Genomic DNA, 20,481 nt, shown 5'->3' on the forward strand with positions numbered 1-20,481 from the left:
ACCCGTACCACTGGTTGAAAAGCCCTGATTTAGAGAGCCGCCTGATTCCAAAATATACTGAAAAGACAGGAACTAGATGAAATTGTGTTGCAAGTAATAGTTATCCAAGGGAAGCATATCAGGTGGCATGAATAGGTAATTAAATAATGTTATCCTGCAGCAATGTTTGTCCAAGAATCAGAAATTTTAACTGAATGAAGAAGTTAATTTTCTATTGAGTGAAGTTGCCAAGCTTGGATCTTATGGTGATTCTCCTGAGCTACAGCTGATTTTTCCACAATCTCATCTTTCCACATCTTATTTTAATGGTTTGTTTTTATTTTTGCAGTAAATCAGGAGACAACTCCACTTCCAGCCTGGGAGATGTGGTGACAGGTCCCCGGAGACCCACCCCACCTGCTAGTGGTAAGGCATCTCCTTCTCAGAGACAATGGCTTTCACTGTTTTTCTACTTTCACCCTAAGTGAAAAGTCCTGTATCTCTCCTTACTGAGAACGAGACTCTTTATGGGTGATGTTAGGCATTCAGCAAAATGAGATTCCATGGGAATTCTATATTCGAATATCCCCTACATTTATCTCTCACTTTCTGCCCCAAAGCCTTTATGCTAGTCAATAACATGCATTTCAAATGTATATTAGCCCAGCCTACTTTCTAGGATGCTAGGTGTTCTGTTCTTTTTTTCTCTTAACAATAAAAAATTGCATTTGCAAATAACAAAAAAGATTCATTTGCCCTTGCCTTGTCTGAAATAGTATAGGTCACCCTGCCTCTTCAGGACTCTCTTCCTATAAGTCACTGCTTATGAATAGAACCTGTCTGTGCTTAAGCCACTGCCATGGGACAATACATTATGGAAACTGGAATTTCTACCCCATTTTTTCTTGCATTCTTGCATTCTCTAAGTTATTTTATTTTACTTTATTTTTTCTTTCCTTTTAATTTATTTTACCTCCTGCTATTTCCAATTCATACTGTCTCAGTTTGGTTTATTGTTCTTTGGTTCCTTCTTTTTCTCTCTCTCTCTCTCCCACACCCCACCTCTCATACCTTTTCACCTCATCCTTGTCCCAGGTACCTTGGAACTGACTAACTTAGCTTTTGACCCAGATGCCCTTGATTTAGAGGAGGAGGAAGAGGCAGGAGCCGATGAGAGCCAGCGTACCCCTAAAACTAGCGTTAGCAGTGTCACCACACCTCCCTCTACTACCAAGCGCATCCCCTTCTTTAAGAAGGTAATGGTGCCCCTATTTACTTGCACCTGCTTGCTATGTCCTGATAAGATGCCTGCTTGTGTGTATAGGCTGTTTTTGTCAAGGTCAGGTCATTGTGTGGCTAGGATAGAGGTGATCAAAAAGCATGTCGGGGAGCTTATCTTGTCATTGATCATCCATTGGCAATACTGAATCTAGAGCATAAGTTATAGGAATGAATATGGTGATGGCCTTCAAACAGTAAGAGGCAAATTAAATGCACAATCTCTTGGACAGCAAAAAAACAGAGGTGGTGTTCATAACATTTGTAACATGTGAATAAAGTATATAAGAATGGTATATCCGAGTGATCACACCTATTTTTCATCTGTATGAGCTAAAAGATGTATTGGCAGCTAGTTCATACTCATGTGTGGACTATATTGCAAAATGGATCCAACAGATTATGTGTCCTTTCTCCTGTTCCTCCCTGCCTTACATATCATGACAATAAAATAATTGAAGGGTAAGAAAGAAATATTTCATTCATCCAATTATTTTCTCAGTTCACCCTCCCTCCTGTATAAATCCTTGAAATTGAAAATTCAAACCATTTTCTCATTGTGCAAGTGACATCCCCATTCACTCTTCCCTAAGATTATAGGCCTTCCCTGTGCTGATTATAGGAATAGAATATATTCTCCATTTGCTCACGTAAGGAAAATTCTATCAGCAGAATGTTCTGATAGCAAATAGGTGAAATAATTCTGCAGTTCCCTATAACATAGACACAGTGATTTTTTTCTAAAAAAAAAAAAAAAAAAAAGTGCCGGAACTCACACATGTCATACAACTCGCCTTGCCTACCCTACAAGGTTCCATCCAAAAACGGTACCGGAACTCCGTTATGGGCGTTCTATGAGAAAAAAGGCCCTGCATAGACATGGGATTAAAGCATCCTGTTGGTCGCAATCATTTCATAATAAGCATGAATACGGAATTTCTAATAGCTTTTCCTCTCCAGATAAGGAGAACATTCAGCATTACAAATGTTCTCTTTATCTGGAGAGGAAAAGCTATTGGAATATTCCATATTCATGAATATTCTGTTCTATATGTTCTGTTTGATAGAATGAAAATTTTGTACAGTTCTACACAAATATTCTCTTCTTTTCATACCTCTGAATATGAAATGTTGGCTATTCAGAGCCTTCCTTAGAAAGTGGGAAGAAAATAGCCTAGAGCCTAATTGTTAAACCAATTCAAGATAAAGGTTGGGAAGTATTGCAAGACTAAATTACATGTCATATTAGTTTGCTATGAAGAAGAGGAAAGGGAGTGCTTAATTCTGTCTCTACTAGATGCCTTTCTGCAGAAATATCTTCCAAAGCTTTTCAAATGGAGGTGTAAATGATTTGAGAAAGCACCTCCTTCTCTCTTGCAAGATTGAGTTGGATGTACTACAAAGCGTATCCTGCATCTTTACCCCTATATCAGCCATTTGATAATCCTATCCCATTGTCAGAATTGAGATTTAACTTCTGATTTGTGTGGAGGGAGAGGGATAAAATTTGTTCTTTGCCTTAAGGAGCAAAAGAACTCCTCCATTGCCCTGTAGTATTATGGGGCTGCCATGAGTAAGAAGAGTAAGGAGAAGAGAGATCATACTGGATGCTTGATGGAAGGTTGTTCTCCACAACACTAGTAGGTGTGAGGATTAATTTATTGATACTGAAAAACAGCCTGCTTTCCTTGGCCCTGGTTTTTTTTTCTCCCTTCCCTTCCTGTGCCGACCTATGCTTCTGCAAGTGTAAGCTGTCAATAACACGCATGCCCTGTTTGTTTTTCTCTTGCCTGTCCCTTCTCCCATTCCCATATCCCTATCCCCATCCCACCATTAATGGCGATCACTGGACATAGCCAAGCAGAAGCAAAAATCGGTAAGTAAGCTTATGAAATATCACATCAAGTGAAGGTTTCCCAGAAATTTAATTACTGAGATTCTGGGCTCAGTTGTTGTCTTTAGTCAAGGACCACTTGTAATGCTCAATATCAAGCTGTCCAGAGACCTCCTGTTATGTCCGCCACCTGTTCTGTAAACAAGAGCTGCCAATCCATGAGGTTCACAAATTGCACACTGTTTTCTGTTCTGCTTTCATCCAGGACAAGCAATGGAAAGTCCTCAGGACCTAGTGGCCATTGAACCCAGAGCTACTCAATTTTGCTAGGGTTGAGTTGAAGCCCATTTTTCCTCATCCAGATTCCAATAGCCTCCAGATACCAAGAACCTCCATAGCATTATTTGGTTGGCTAGGGATGGAGATATAAAGCTATGTGCCATGAGCATACTGATGATATTTTATGTCATGCCATCAGATTACTTCATTCAGCAGCTTCATGTAAATATTAAACCAAATGGAGAGAGTGCCAAGCCCTAGGGATCCCCACAAAGTAGAGATTGAGATTATAAGAATCTGGAAGCACAGGTTAAGTGACCAGGAGCAAACCTAATGTTTTATTCTTTCTTCTTTGTCCTCAGACAGAGCATGTGCCACCATATGATGTGGTTCCTTCTATGCGACCGATCATTCTTGTGGGCCCATCTTTGAAAGGATATGAGGTGAGGCATAGAGCATGTGGGTAGAAAGTTGGATTAACAGTGATATGGGGCATATAATATGGAGGAGTTTGGTTACTTTACTGGGAAGCTGGAAACATTTCCAAAGGGCCATCAGATGTTTATACATATTTTTTCACTTGCCAATTCATCATTCAAATTTGAGATACATCTCCTAAAATCATTGAATAGTATGTAGCTTTTACAAACTTTGGTGCAGTCCCAGAGCAGCTCCAAAACTTTAATTTTAATGTTTAATTTATAACAGAACTGGGAAATTATTAGATACAGTCTTTAAATGAAGTGAAATCAAATTTTTGCTCACTTTTTACTTGTGGTTTCATGTGGAACATCAAATGTTGAATACAATTTCAACCCCTAAAGAAGTCATTCCAATCCAACTCCCTTCTATGCATTTGAGTGAGAGTTGATGCTTCATCTTAGTGCAGCTCATCTCAACTTTGCTCCCATTTTGACCCATGAGTCTATAAATCAAAACATCTCCAACGTTTTGGGCAACAGGCACTAGTTTCGTGGAGAGAGGTTTTTCCGCAGACCGGAGAGTGCATGGTTTTGTGTGCTGCCTGCATCTCACGGATGGGGGTTTGCTTGTTTGTGCGGACTGGTTATTTGCATGACACGGACCAGTATTGGGCCACGTACTGGGGGTTGGGGACCCCTGCTATAAATCATTTTTTCCATCCTTCACACTGGTTCTCTACTTTCTATTTTCCAGTAAAAATGATTGGGAAATGGAACATTATTAAACCTTGAAATCTCCATCTGAGATAGAGAGATGAAAGATCTTTCAAAGGTGTCATTAAGATGTTTAGAATAGTTTGTGGATGTGCCTATCAATTGTTTGCCCAGACATGGTCATTTCCTTTCTAATATAGTTGACTTTCCAGGTCTTTACATTATCAGTCTAAATCCACTTTCAGTGTTTTACACTCTCCTTTTTCCATAAAAATGCTAAGGAGAATTCTTATAACAATTTTAAAAAGCTGAAAACTAAACTGTAATACTTGTATGTAGATTAACAATTCTCTCTTCCTCTTTCTTGAGCAGAATCATTCAAAATAAAGTCAAACTATTACAAAGGCATGTTGGTTTTGATTTTATATTAATATTTTGCATGAAGTCAACTACAGTGTTTATTAAACAATCTATCTATCTATCTATCTATCTATCTATCTATCTATCTATCTATCTATCTATCTATCTATCTATCCTTATATATCATCCATCACATTTATGAACTCCAGCTCAAAATAACTCTGGACAGCATTATGGCTCAGCTTTATATGAATGCAGCTGTATTGGACCCAATATGGTTATGCAAATCATGCTTTTCTATATAAACCTAGTTAACAGAACAACAGAGTTAGAAGGGACCTTGGAAGTCTTCTAGTCCATCCCCCCTACTCAGGCAGGAAACCCTATACCATTTCAGACAAATTATTATCCAATCTCTTCTTTAAAACTTCCAGTGTTGGAGCATTCACCGCTTCTGGAGGCAGATTGTTCCACTGATTAATTGTTCTAACTGTCAGGAAATTTCTCCTTAGTTCTAGTTTTAGCTATTAAATCCAAAAGGGTAGCTATTTTAGCTATTAAATCCAAAAGGGTATCATGCAGAGGACAAAGATTGAATCAGCTGGCAATTAAACTACAACATATCCAAGAATTTTACACCCGAAGTCTACTGGACAATTTTTTTTTATCAAATGCTGGCATAAACCTTTGCAAATATACAAACTTTTGGATTTTAACTTTAACTTAATTTTAACTTTTAACTGTATACCTCTTCTCCCCTTCCCTTTTATTTTCCCAGGTGACAGACATGATGCAGAAAGCCTTATTTGATTTCTTGAAACGCCGATTTGATGGCAGGTGTGAGCAGGAGCCTTGAGGGAAAAAGAGAGATCTTGGGGGAAACCTGGAAATCTTATGGCCACATCTATATGATTTCAGGAAAAAAATCCAAGTAGAGGTCATAAGATATGGGAGGGTTGGTACAGAGTTTCAGCCTTCCAGGATTTTAGAAGTTTTCCTGCATTTTACTGACTATAAAACATTTTCCCCTCTTTCTTCCAGGAGATGAAGGTTTCTTTTTGAAATAAAAACTGAAAGAAGTTAGATTTTTTTGGTGTGGTTTGTTAAAAACTCCTTTCCTTATTCATGAAGAGAAACAAGTTTCAGTCTGGTTTAAGTGGGCTGAGATTATTAAACTTCTATTGGCAGATATTTAGAATCCTTTTTCTGGCTGTAACACCAGAAAAAATGTCCTAGTGATCTGGTGGGAATACCTGGCGAATGAAGTTGGCTTCCTCAGCTATTCATCCCTCTATGTCTTCCACAGAATATCCATCACGCGTGTGACGGCTGATATCTCTCTTGCTAAGCGCTCAGTCCTCAACAATCCTAGCAAACACACCATCATTGAGCGCTCCAGTACCCGTTCCAGTCTGGGTAAGGCTAAGTTGAGGTCCTGCAAGAAAACTTCAAATCTTTGTTTTCTTCTAAATTTTTTCTCAGGATTTTTTTAGTGGGAGGGAAGAGAAGGCAGATCACATTACACTAACATTTTGCATGGTGACTATTTAAGCCTTGTCTAACTCTGATCTGTATCAGTTGAGAACATCTTTTCCTGGATGTTATTTGATTTTTATTTTTATTTTATTTTATTTTTGTAGTGTTGTCTTTTTCCCCCTCTCCCTGACAGAACCCCTTTGACACAATCCTTGAGCAGGGCATTGGGATGGTCTCTACAACAACGTGAATTTATCTGTATCCAGGAATGGAAGTGGGGGCACCCTAAAACATGCAGAGCATGGACAATGGTATCAGAAGTATTATAGGATTTTAAATCATTTTAAATCACATACACTTCTGTGCGTGAGGAAGAATGTTCCTTCTCAACCAACAATTGAAAAAGGAGAAAGCAGTTGGGTTTGTCAGCAGCCTTCTCTATGTTTAATTCCTCCCCATGTTTTGACTTCCTCAATCTTGTAGGCATCCCAATGACTTCGACTCACTCTTCTCTTTTTCCCCCCTTCCCACAATTTTCCTTCTCTTGTGTCTGTGCATCCTCTTCCTTTCTGTGCTCCTGATACAGATGTCTTGGGTATGTAACCTTTAACTTCACAAGCTCTCCAGTGTTCCTTCCAAGTGCCAATTTAACATGCTTAAGTTCAGCATGGGAAATACGTTTAAGAGAATGGGGCAAGGGGTGTTCAAAACCAGAACAATAAATATTGTTCTTGCCAAAATGTTTAAAACATTTCTTTTTATTTTTAACTGTGTTTGGGAAGTGAAAAATGCAGAGTCATATCAGTCTTATTTTTCACTTCCATTCATTTTCTAGGATCTTAATGAGCCAAACCAAATCCAGAAAAGAATGTTTTTGGTTTTCAGTTCATAAGGACAGCAACAATGCTTAATGTTTTGATTGCAGCCCTATGCATATTTACTTGGGAGAAGACCATTTAAATTCAGTGGGACATATATTTAAATAGACTTAATGCTCTGACACTGTTAGAGAAATCACTTGATTGTAAAAGGTTACAGATTCTATATTTAGATTTATTTATTTATCTATTTATTTATTTTTGGGATATTTCTTGTATCTGCCATTTCTAATTTTGGTACTCTGCTGATTTGTAGACTTTGACTCCCAGAATTCTCAGTAATGGTTATGCTGCCTATATAATTCTGGGAGTTCCACACAATTGGGCTCTGGTCGTATTGAGGAAGACTACCATACTGAGGTCATAGCATTTTTGCACATTAAATTGAAAACTTATATAAAAAAATAAACCCAAATAGAAATATTTAAAACAAGGAGATAACTTTGGATTACAGGTAGCATTTCCACATGGTGTATTGCCCATATTACTGTCCTGATGTGGCACAAACTCCACTAAAAATTATCCTAGAAGTGATGAGGAAGGACTAGATACTTCCTATTAATGCCCTGGGGGATATCTTGCTGTATCAGGCCCCATGAATCAGACCTTAGCTTTCTTATTTATACTTCAAACTTGCTTCTTGTAGCTGGCAGTTAGTTTCTTTTCTTCATTTGAGGCAGGCTTTAAGCCAAACTGTCATCGGATCAGACTGACTGTTGATCATTCAGAAATGAAAAGAATTAATGTTTGTCCTATAAAATAGGCAGATTTAATAAGTGTATTCTTTTTCAAATGCAGCTTCTTCCACAATCTCACAATGATGGGTGCTATAGCTGTGGTGCCTAAATATATCAGTGAAAATAGTGAGTTGTGGGATAATAATTGATTACATTTCATGCATTGAACAAAGGCTACAGAAGGGAACAGTAAAGACATCCCCAAATCTGTTGTTTTTCTTTTCTGTTGATGTTATTTCTCAGAATTCCATAACTGGAATGTCCAGTTCTTCAGAAGAAAACCAGGTTGAGAAAAATTGTTCTAGGACTATCAATGACTTGCTGCCATTCCTCCCCCCCCCCCCCATGGCAGTGCTGACCTTGTCTTCTCCTTTTTTGCTACTTGCTCTCTGCCTCGGCAGCTGAAGTGCAGAGTGAGATAGAACGCATCTTTGAATTGGCTCGAACATTACAATTGGTTGCCTTGGATGCAGACACCATTAATCATCCAGCTCAACTCTCCAAGACTTCATTAGCACCTATTATTGTCTACATCAAGATATCTTCCCCAAAGGTGAACAAATTCCCTTTTTCTTCCACCTGATTCTACTAACAAACTACCTTCCACCTGGTTTGGGAAAGAAAGGTGGGTGGCCATAGAAGAATTTGGTGCTAAAATAAATTAGAAAATTCTTATGGTACCTCAGTGGGGCATGTGCAGGTGAGAACAGTGTATAGGAATGTTTACTTCAGAAAGAGTACATAAGAAATATATACATATTATTAACACAAACTGTTAATAACTTTCAGAAACTGGCTAGTGTTAAATTATAGAGGAGAATGCTTAAGTTACATAGAAGCCAGAAATTGTTGAACTGAACTAGTGGTGCACTTACTTTGTACTATTTTCATTGGCTGCCACTGTTCTCTACAATTTCAGGAAGGAATTTTTCTCAACCCTTTTCATGTCAGGAATTGAATTTGTGAACTTTTTGCATGAAAATCCTGTGCTGTCTCTAATGAATTGCAGCACATCTTTTGTTGATTTATTCCTGCAGAAGTTCTATTCTTAAAGAGGAAAATGTTAAACAGCCTAGAAAATATAATATTCCTGAGATGATCAGAAATGTATGAGATATTTTACAACCTTATTTTCTTCCTTTTGTTATTTTATTATTTATGTCTTTACCCTGTTGTTTCTTTTATATTATTAAAATTACTGGTTATCACAAAAACGTATTTTAACAAATCCAGTAAAATTGCATAACCTGCCTACTTTGGCCTGTGGCCATATGGCCGATCATTTTTGGAAATACCTGCATGCATGATTCTGGTAGCGTTAAGGTTGCTTCTTTAATGAGTTTATTTATTTAAGAAATATATACATTCATATTTTACTACTAGTTTCCATTTCCCTGGATCTTAATGAATGCCTCAATGGTCTAAATTTGAAATAAGAAACCACTAATAGCAGAAGAAATGTAAAAAGTGGTTAATTTGCCAATGTTGTTCTCCTTAACTGCTTATAATTGTAATCTGACTTTTGTAATGGGAAGATAGTAACCATAATATAAGTGAAGCTTGGGTGAAATCTTGATCATGGAAAGACAATGAATAAGTATGCTACGGAAGAGATAGAACAGACATGTCAAACACAAGGCCCGGGGCTGGATGCGACCCGCGACGTGGTTTCATGTGGCCCAAGAAGCCATCCTGGAAACAGTGAGGGAATGGCCCCTGCTGCCTTGGCCCCGGCCCAGGCTGCCTGGGAGCCAATGTACAATTTTGTGGTGGCCATCTATGCTGAAATGCATTCAGTCTTAGCTCCACAAGGAGAGCAAGCACAGCAGCAGCAGCCTTAAGGAGGAGGTAAGTATAGCTGGGCACCCCCTGGGGGTAGTGGGGCTGGGCTTGGTGCCGTGGGTGCTTGAGAGCCAGGATGGGCATTTGATCTCTGCTGCCCAGGGCTCTGGGAAGCCCGCGGCACCATCCAGTCCCCTGCATGGCCTGAGAAGAACAATGAGGCTCTTCCAGTGGACCATGCCTTGGCGCTTTCCCCGGTCCCACCCCCTTCTGCCAGAGACCCTAGATCTGTCCCACTCCTGCCCAGGCCCCCACAGGCACCCTTGACACAAACAATGTAGACCTGGCCATGCCCACCCAGTAGGCCACACTCACTCCAGCCACGCCCACTCAGTAGGCTGCATCCACCCTGGCCACACCTACCTGCCCTCCCCAGGACAACCACAATACTGATGCGGCCCTCAATGAAATTGAGTTTGACACCCCTGAGATAGAAGAAACAGCAGGTCCTATCCTGGTCCCTGAATGCAGCAAAGACCAAAAAGTTTTCCAGTTTTCACTCCAGGCTAGTTGTGTTTCATGTTTTCTCTTTTCAAAATATTATTTTGAGCATAGCTTTTTGAGTGTGGTCATGCATAAGTGGAATTATGCTCTGTTAAATGTAAAGACATCACATAGTTTATACAAATTCATCAGTAGCTTCTTGTTTCTGTTTTGAAACAACTGCACATACGGAAATAATTTATCACAAATTAGACAACTGGCCCAGCTAGTTCAGAAACTCTTCAGGCTCAAAGGAGTTATTTAAGATGTCAAGCAGAGACACAATCATTTTGACACAAGTTGCTAGGAAATGAAGACAGGATACAGAAGGCAAAACTTTGCTCTATTATCACAGCAATCTATCCACTCTAGATCGCTAGTTTATCTCTACAATATGAAATATATTCTTCTTCCTGTGACTATTTTCTCTGATGAATGAAGGCTCTGTGTTCAGGGGAATACCTCTTCCCTGTATATAAATGTTCATACATTTGCAGGGGTTCCTTCAGGAGAAAGATGAGAGCAAGAGTTCTTTGGAAGTATCCTCCTCTCTTTTAATAATTGGTTTGTCTCCATTATGTTGGGCCCTGACGTATTCTTTCTCCAACAGGTGCTGCAGAGGTTGGTGAAATCTAGAGGTAAATCCCAGGCCAAGCACTTGAATGTTCAAATGGTGGCATCAGACAAGTTGGCACAATGTCCCCCAGTAAGTTCTCACACTGGGTGCCAGCATCCTAATGGTCAGGACTCTTCAACTATTCTCTCCCTTCCTTCCATGTTTCCAATCCCAGTTATACCAAGCAAATGGAGCATTTGGCCCTCTTCTCATCACCACCACCCATATATATAGCAATAAATATTTCTCCCTTTCTCTCTTACAATAGTTTTTCAATACAGTAATGGGATAGTATCTTTTATCGTATCTGAAGGATTCAACTAAGCTTAGATGGTAGAGAAAGATTATGTTGCTCATGTAGCTCTTCTCTTCAACTCTTTGTTGTCATCTCCCAAGGTTTACCCTCTGGAAACTGGAGAAGATTATGTTTTTAAAAACCTACTACTGCAGCCCACTGGCTTCTATTCATACGATCTATCTAGCTTCCTCTTTTGCTTACTGCTGTTCCTGATATTTCAACCCATTTTATACCCCCCCCATTTCTCTATTTCTCCCATTGAACTAATTACTCTTCATCCTATTTTTCTGCAGGAAATGTTTGACATCATTCTGGATGAAAACCAATTGGAAGATGCTTGTGAACACCTGGCTGAGTACCTGGAAGCCTACTGGAAGGCCACACATCCTCCTAGCAGCAATCCACCCAATCCACTGCTAACCCGCACCATGGCAACTGCTGCCCTGGCTGCGAGCCCTGCCCCGGTCTCCAACCTCCAGGTACAAGTGCTGACCTCCCTCAAGCGCAACCTGGGGTTCTGGGGTGGAAGGGGCAGCCTGGACGAGGGGCTGAGTGGAGCTATCCGGGTTGAGGAACATGAATTATAGCTTTCTGGAAAAACTGGGATGTTGCTCCAGAAAGAAGAAATAAGGGAGATCCTCAGACAAGGCTCCTGCTTGCCCTCAAAGGACTCTTGGTACTGCTGTTCAGTGAAGGTGATTGCTCTCTGTTTCTTCTTCCGCTCTCTGCTTTACACTTCTTGGATGAATCCCTTTGCTAAGGACCCCTCTTCCTTTTCAAAATTCACCCTAATTTTATTGAAAGGATGCCTTGTCAGGTTTCCTGTGTGCCTCCATCTTCCCCTGCCTTTGTCTTAACAAGCAATACTTCCTAGAAAACTGAACTAAGAATGTTGAGTCTGGAGTTTAAGGAAAATATTGCAATTTATTTTAATCATGGTAAAATGGTATCACAGAAGCCGTAAAAGCATTCATTTTCCTTCACTTTCTTGCCAAGTCATGCAGGAATTGACCAAGCTTTCTGCCAATATATGTACATGAACGCAAAAGCTGGGTTACTATGCCACAAATGTGCCCATGATCGCCATTGTTTTTTTCTGGATGAATTTGCACTACCGTTCACCTCCTCTGCCATGCTATGTTTCTATTGTATTCCTAAACAGAGTATAAGAATGTAGAAAAGGGCTGTACTCAAAAGGTAATTATTCCCCAATTTGGTACTCCTCAGATCTATTGATTTCAACTCAACTGCGTGAATTTTCAGTGTGCTGAAAATTCTCTGTGTTGAGCTTCAGCACATCTAGAATACACCAGGTTGGGGAAGCTCCAGTGGAGTGAGTTATCTAAAAAAAATCCACTACTACTGCCTCTCCAAATAATATACTATTTAAAAACCTAATCATTGTTGAAACTTATCAAAACAATGTCCCGTTCTAGCTTCCTAGCAATTAGTAGACAAGTCAACACCAAACTATCAGAAACAGCACCCGATTTTGTCAGAATCAGCACCTTCCATATTACATTATTCAATGTCTTAACTTTTTACTTCAACTAAGACCCTCATCTTTGAAAGTTAATTTCCGTTGCAATCCTAAACTAATTCAAAGATTAATAGGCAAATCTAGTAAACTAACCTCTGGCATGAGACTCATCTAATATGTTTCTTTCTTCAGTTGAAAATATGAATTTGCACCGTAATTATAATAGTTTGTTTTTTCAGGAGTGAAGGTAATCTGTTCCGATCATTCAGAAACTTGAGTTTTCCTTGTTTCAAATGGATGTTTGAGTATATGATGAAAAAGTCACATGCTTTTTATTTTAGAAAAGTGCAGGCTCTGAAGTGGTAAACATATCTATGAAGCTACTACTTAAGTTGATCCTTTTCCCAATTGGTCCTCCTTGCTTTTTTATGAGTCTGCATGATGAGACTCAATAGACTAGTGATCTACTAATTTCCTATATAAATGGCATTGTGTCAGAACTTGACCAAAATCCAGGTACAGTTAATCCTCAACTTACAACAATTCATTTAGTGATCGTTTGAAATTATAACAGCACTGAAAAAAGTGACCTATGACCATAGCAGCATCCCTGTGGTCATGTGATCAAAATTCAGACAGTTGGCAACTGACTCATATTTATGGCGGTTGCAGTGTCCTTTGGTAATTTTTTGTGACATTCTGACAAGCAAAGTCAATGGGGAAGCTAGATTCACTTAACATCTGTGGCAAGAAAGATCTTAAAATGGGGCAAAACTCACTTAACAATTGTCTCACTTAACAGAAATTTTGGGTTCAATTGTGGTTGTAAGTGGAGGACTACCTGTAGTCCCACAGAGCAATCAGTTTGATCTTGAGCTATGTAAGCTGAAATCTTGTAGGTTATCAGACTGGGTGGTAAGTCTTTCTAATGTTACAGAAACAATGGAAAAGTCTCATTTTTCTCCTAAATAACTACATGTGTGCATGTACGTATCTGTATGTATGTGTGCATGTATGTATGTATTATGTCACAGGGAATGAAATATAGCCAAATTTGGAAGAAGGAGTGGTGGTGAGCAAAATCCAACTGGAGGAACAGAAAATTCTCATTCCTGTTCTGGTTCACATTGATTCTGTATAACTTGTCCAAAACTACATCTAAACAGCAATTTCTGACAACATGCCAGAACTAACATTTTTTTCTGATGCTATTTCTCTTTTTCCTGGTGATGCCATTCAGGGCAGAATTTGGGGGCAAATAGATCCTAGTTTGGAGAGCCAAAATATAGCATGGCATGGTTTGTTTTCTGTTGAAGTAAGTAAAATAATATATATTATTGCCTAAAAGTACACTTTACGCCATTAAGCCTGGATTTTATAATTAACCAGCAACACTACTGTTCCAAACCTCTCTCCCCACACCCCTAATTTCTCAGTTCTTCAATTATCTATCTTCTTTATTTCTTTGCAAATTTCTTTGACATTAAGATGCATGGGGATTTTCTTGTTCATCTGCTTGGGGAGAAAGAAGAGGAAATGCTGCCCAGAAAAATGGTCTGTCTTGGCCTGGGGAGAGGAAGGCTGATTGCTTTCTTAAATCTAGGGTGATTCACAAGACTAGAGTTCAAGAATGTCTCATTCTAACCAATTTGAGGATATTACTGCTGCTGTGTGGTGGCTGCACTAACATTGTTTTATCTTTTTCTTCTGTTTGTTTGCATGGTGTGCGATATCTGCTTCTTTCAATCAGGGACCCTATTTGGTACATGGGGAGGAGCCTCATGACCCCGAGCATCCTGGCCTCCACAGCTACACAGGGCAGCCAGTGGGGCATGGCCAGATCCGTTCAATGGTGCCTCCTTCTCACTTGGCTGCCCGAGGCCTTCCTCGACAAGACACCTTTGATTCAGAGATGCTGGGCAGTCGTGATTCTGCTTACACAGATCCAGCGGATTCCTGCATGGACATTGAAACTGACCCGTACGAGGAGCTGGATCCTCCTTGCCTGAGTCACCGCCAGGGCGCCTGGCAGGCTGAAGAACCTGAGCCTCATCACTTCCAGGGCCACGGTCATCGTCCCCTCCAGTGCCAAGGCTCCTCAGAGGCCGAGGAGCCTGACCGACAAAACCATAACCGGTCTCTGCGTGGGCAGGGCAAAGGGCGGGAACACTACTGCCAGGAAGAGGAGGAGGTGGAAGCTCTAGGTCATAACCATAACAATGTGGAGGACTGGGGGCGTGATGTTTATATCCGTTAAGGCCTCAAGGGCAGGTTTTTATCTGCCTAGAAAGAAGCTTGTTCCCACTCAGACCTTTGGGGGTGACAGCTGAGAGCCACTGAGGGCAGAGGCTGTCCCTAAAAGATTGGCCTTCAGCCCCACAGTTAGAGCTTGATGGCTGTAGTATTTGCACCCCCAAAGCCACATCATCATTGACCAGCCTGTAACTCAATACCCCTCTTGTCTGGGGACTCCCTCCATTCCCGTTTTGCCATTTGTGCCAACAACTTCTTTAACATCCTCACCCTGCCAGCAGCACTGCCTGGGCTTTCCCACAAGATCATGAAGAATCACATTGACCTTAAATTTTTCTTTACACTTCAGGGCTGGAAGGGTGGAGACAGAGTTCCTGAGGACAGGGAGAGGGAGAGAATTGGTCTCCGCTAGTGCCTCAAATTATCCCAAATGCTTGGGGAATGGCAGGGGTGGACAGTGACCGTAGACTGGCTCTTCTAAAGTCCTTCTTGCCTGTCCCCAGCCAGAGCCAAACCGCTTCTGGAGGAAGATGGCCGCCTTTCCTCTTTCAATTGAAACTGTCATAGATCTCTTCCTTTGCTATCGTATGGTGCTGCATCCAGCCCGCCACTGTGGAAGAAAGGGGAAAAAAAGATTTGTTCATTGCCAGACCTTTTCCAGTGCCTAAAAAAGAATTACAACACAAATCACCTTAAATCAGCCTTCTCCATTCTGACAACCTCCAGTCCTGTTGCATGATAACTGCATAATTCCCAGCCAGCACATCTGGAAGTTATCATGTTAGAGAAGGCTGCCTTAAATGCTTCAGCCCTCCAGTGCCTCTGCTCAGGGCCCATCTGTTCGTATTTTGCATGCTGAACAGATTCTGATTATACAGAATGCATGCATGTACGTGTGGTATGTGCCATGTGCCTGGCAGAGAGAAAGTCTTTGACATCCCTGTAAATTGCTCTCTGGATCTCAGTACTGACTTTGGAAAACTCTTTCCAGCATGTGTGATAGCCTGGCCTGAGGCATTAGGCAGATAAAAGGCAGAGCAGCACTCACACACCCCTAAGCCCACAAGGAGGCACTGCTAGCTAGTCTCCTTTGCCTTTGCTGCAGGAGGTGCCTTTTCTTGTGGAAAGCTTGTGTGTTGACCCATCCTGCTATTGCTTCTTTCTTCCTGAGGATTTATTTTCCTTGGTAAACTTGGGAACCTAGCTTGTCTTCCTCTTCTGATAATGTGCCAGATAGGTTGCAGGTAAAGCAACCAGGACAGAAAACAGAAATAAGAGGAATTGGGATAGATCAAGTTGGAGTCCTAAATCTGCTACTATTGATTACTCATGTGCAGGTCTAAAAACTTACCCAGACCAATGTTTTAAGAATGTAATTTTTGGGTCCAAATCTACTTCCTGCCTCTAGTCCCCAGGATCTTCCTTTAAAAGGATTTTAACAGGTAAGAATTGTGACTTCATGAACACATCCATGTAGTTTACTTGACAACAATATGGGGGTAATTTATTATTGTTGCCCTGTAAGTAGTTTTAATCAACTCTGCTTAACTTTTCTTGAAATCAGCTACATTCTGTACTTACTTACACTTGAAAGGATTAATCTTTACTAAGATTCATTATTGCGGCATGGAACTGTAATAAGCAACCCTTGCTATTTCTAAATAACACAGAGACCTCAGGAGTTTCCCTTCCCTCCTCTATAGATATATTGGGCTTCTATGTGAGCTTGGGGGGGGGGGCATGGCTTTAAGAGTCATGCTAATTTTGAATGAATAGATTCATTAAGACTTGGATAGATGCCTGAAAGAAAGGAAGGCTAATGTATAGTGGAGAAGTGCTGTGCTTACTCTCCCGTGAGTACTGAAGCACTTGTACATCATTTCTGAAGACTACCCCACCCTTGTTTATAAATTATATGCCCTAGCTTAGGCTCTGTTAGAATAGTGCTTGTAAAAATATTCAAGAAAGGAAGATAATGGAAACTTGGTTGTATTAGGAGGGGGAAATAGTAAAAAATGTACTGACATCAGATTCTTGGATTTGGACAACCTTCTTCAATGTGGTGCCAAAGACTAAGGATTGAGGGAGTCCTAGCTCAACATAGCTGAAAGTCTCCAAGTCAAGAAGGACTGGCATCTTTCTTTGATAAAGCTGGTAAAATTTTGGCATATTCAACTAGCAGGAAAAAGGGAGACATTGTGGCATATAAATCCAGCCTACCTATTAATCTACCAAGAAAGTATAAGGAATTGAAATGAAACTCTGCTGCAAGGCATAGGAATAACTGTTAACCAGGAGTACAGGTTGGTGAAATGAGACACAATTTTTTGGATTTATGATATCTTGCAATGATTGGGGGTGATAGATCCTGATAGTGGCAGCATGATTGACTTGATATCTTGATATCCTTTCTGCTGTAGGGAAAAGGAAAGAAAAGAAAACAGATAATCTCCCCAGAACTTTGCTATTGGTTTGATCCACTTATGTAATTCTTTCCCACCTACTCTTGAAACGGAAGTTCTCTTTGGTTTATTGGCATCTTTGATTCTTTATGTTAAGCTTCTGCCTCCAGAGCTTCGCACACCCACAACACTTTAGTGGATAATCTTTCTATTAGACACCACTGCTGCATAGTTTGCTTTAATTTTTCTGCTCTGTGAACTTCAGCTTCAGCAGTCCTGGACTTTTTGTGTCCGATTGATTAAATGACGATAAAGATAGCAATAGGCTATTTTGAATTCTGTAAATGCAAATTAGCTTAGGGTTTTCTCTTCTTTCTATGCCTACAAAGTTCTCAAAATGAAAGATAATAGAAGATCTGTTACTCTACCTACATGCAAATTTGTTTTGTGATGACTTTAATTTTTTTCTGCTGCTTCAGTGGAAATAAAAAGTTGCAGATTCATAAACTCTCTACTAACAAATTGTTAACTGTTTAGCGAGTTTGTTTCTTTGCAATAGACAAAAAGATTACAAATGGGATTTGAACAAGAAGATTATATCAAATTATAAGATTATTTGAAGAGAGAGTATATTATTTATTGTAGTGTTCCTTCAGATAAAATTACTTGGCCAAATTTCTAATGAATGATTTCACCAAAAGACTTGCAAACAGGAGTTTCTGAGGAGAAAAAGGGGTGGTGATGGAAATATTTTTAAGAATATATTGTTGAATTTTCAAGCAATTAAGATTGATCATCTTCATCCCCTACCTATTTGTACCTCTTGGTTTTATTCTCCTCTTTGAGTTGTTTTGTTGCTTAATTTGAGTGGGGAGCAAAAGAGAAAGATTATTATCAATAGAATATAAATTTTATTAAGTTTTTGCCTCATTATACAACTGGTTCTTCAATGCTTCAATAATCCAAACCAATCATTATCATGGGAATAAAATTATTTTCTAAAATGTTATCTCTCTGAAATGTTTATTGTGTTCAGTGAAGAACAATGAAAAATACCATATCTCCAAATCATACATATTAAAGGGAGGAATACTGAGGTGCTGCTTGCATGCAATTGCATAACAAGTAACCCTTGCAAAAACCTTGCATCTAAAAATGTGGAAACATAGATTTAACTAGAAATTCAAAGCTTCTATAACCCAGGTGGATTCATTTGCAATAAGAATTTGTCCTCTGAATGCTGGTCTTCAGGAACCTCATGAACAAGATGGATATACACATTCCAAACAAAACACAAGAGGCAAAGGAGTGCTATGAAAAGAGACCTTTTAAAACAATTGCCTCTTCCAGGGAGCAACTTTAACCTGCTTTCTTCTACTAAAACAAAAGTAGGCCAATATACAGTAATCTGTCTTGATAGCTGATTTCTGTTATCCTTCAGTAAAGGGGTCAGAAGGTAATGTCCTTACTGTGTTAGTTCAGGAGGCTGCAATCCAGGGATCCCACTTCCACTTGCTAACTGAGAAAACATCCACCTAATGCCTTTCTTAATGTGATAGAGGTTGGGAGATTGGAGCCTGTGAATCCAGTACCTTTCCTTCCACAGAAGCTGAGTTACATTGATAGTTTAACAAGCATATTGAAAATACTATAAATGTCTTGCAGCACTGTCACTTCAGCTAATTTTGGGCTCATATCTAGTGGGACAGTGTTAGACACATTTCTCAAAACAAAAAGGTTGATAAGTAAGTTGGCACAGTACGGGTGTGGGACACAAGAAAATTGCCCAAAATAAAAAGGCTGATAAGTTGGCACAGTACAAAAATTTCCAGCTGAGCTCCATTCTGCTTCATCCACTATACAGAAGCCCCCCCTTTTTTGACATATTGCCCCATAGATTAGCAGAAAAATCACTATGATCAGTGTCCACTGCTGCACCCAACTGGAATGATTGTGGGTTTTATTGTCCCTCTTCATGTTAGTTTTGCTGCTGCTGTTCCATTCCTGTTTTTGATTTTTTTTTTTTTTGTTAAAAAGAGCACTTTAGATTTGCTCCAAGAATAATGGACATATATTTTGGAAGTGGTCCAAAAGTTGAGAATATCTTTTATAGGAAGGTTATAAAATCCATCTTGGGCTTCAGCGTTCAAGCAGCTGATTGTGCAAGCAGCTACCTGTGAAAATGGGATAGCATGCCAGTTGAACAACACAAACCAAAATGTTAAGGATGGACAACCAGGAGGTGACCTACATAAGTGCTGATCGCATCTGAACTCAACCATGTTTTTTCAGCATGATTTTTGAATAAGCTAGAATTGGGTTCGTATAACATATGCAACACACTACAATCTACATGTTATTATAGTTGGATTCAATAAACCAAAACTAAATAAACCACAATAGAACCACATCTGGAGGGAGGGAAGTGTGTAGTGGCGTGTCCCAGGGCTCTGTTCTGGGCCCAGTGCTCTTCAACATCTTCATCAACGATTTGGATGAGGGGATAGATGGGGAACTCATCAAATTTGCAGACGACATCAAGCTGGCAGGAATAGCCAACACTCCAGAAGACAGGCTTAAGATACAGGAGGATCTGGACAGACTTGAACATTGGGCACTATCTAATAAAATGAAATTCAGTGGTGAAAAAAGTAAGGTTCTACATTTAGGGAAGAAAAAACAAATGTACAGGTATAGTACAGGTTGTACCTTGCTCAATAGCAGTAACTGTGAGAGGGACCTCAGAGTCCTAGTGGACAATCACTTAAATATGAGCCAGCAGTGTGCTGCAGCTGCCAAAAAAGCCAACATAGTGCTAGGCTGCATTAACAGAGGGATAGAATCAAGATCACATGAAGTGTTAATACCACTTTACAATGCCTTGGTAAGGCCACACTTGGAATACTGCATGATGTAAAAAAGATGTTGAGATTCTAGAAAGAGTACAGAGAAGAGCAACAAAGATGATTAGGGGACTGGAGGCTAAAGCATATAAGGAACGGCTGCTGAAATTGGGTATGTCTAGTTTAACGAAGAGAAGGATGAGGGGGGACATGATAGCAGTGTTCCAATATCTCAGGGGCTGCCACAAAGAAGAGGGAGTCAAGCTATTTTCCAAAGCACCTGAAGGCAGGACAAGAAGCAACGGAT

General features: G+C 39.9%; 1 protein-coding gene across 5 annotated transcripts in view; it reads left to right on the forward strand.

The window, feature by feature from the left end:
* The window catches only part of CACNB1 (calcium voltage-gated channel auxiliary subunit beta 1), a 54,563-nt gene extending 36,223 nt beyond the window's left edge, over window positions 1-18,340 (forward strand). For 3 of the 5 annotated variants that reach the window (XM_039358999.1, XM_039359000.1, XM_039359001.1), the window contains 9 exons: window positions 329-405; window positions 1,075-1,235; window positions 3,733-3,813; window positions 5,645-5,703; window positions 6,173-6,282; window positions 8,359-8,510; window positions 10,893-10,988; window positions 11,490-11,675; window positions 14,427-18,340. In XM_039358999.1, coding sequence (XP_039214933.1) covers window positions 329-405; window positions 1,075-1,235; window positions 3,733-3,813; window positions 5,645-5,703; window positions 6,173-6,282; window positions 8,359-8,510; window positions 10,893-10,988; window positions 11,490-11,675; window positions 14,427-14,933 — 1,429 coding nt within the window. In that variant the 3' untranslated portion in view covers window positions 14,934-18,340. Of the gene's footprint in view, window positions 1-328; window positions 406-1,074; window positions 1,236-3,113; window positions 3,134-3,732; window positions 3,814-5,644; window positions 5,704-6,172; window positions 6,283-8,358; window positions 8,511-10,892; window positions 10,989-11,489; window positions 13,322-14,426 lie in introns of those variants that run through there. The other 2 variants (XM_039359002.1, XM_039359004.1) reach the window with 2 other exon arrangements.
* Window positions 18,341-20,481: the final 2,141 nt, after the last annotated feature.

This window comes from Crotalus tigris, unplaced genomic scaffold (assembly GCF_016545835.1).
Source record: "Crotalus tigris isolate CLP2741 ecotype Arizona unplaced genomic scaffold, ASM1654583v1 scf7180000019068.10715455, whole genome shotgun sequence".
In the NCBI taxonomy this organism is placed as follows: Eukaryota; Metazoa; Chordata; class Lepidosauria; order Squamata; family Viperidae; genus Crotalus; species Crotalus tigris.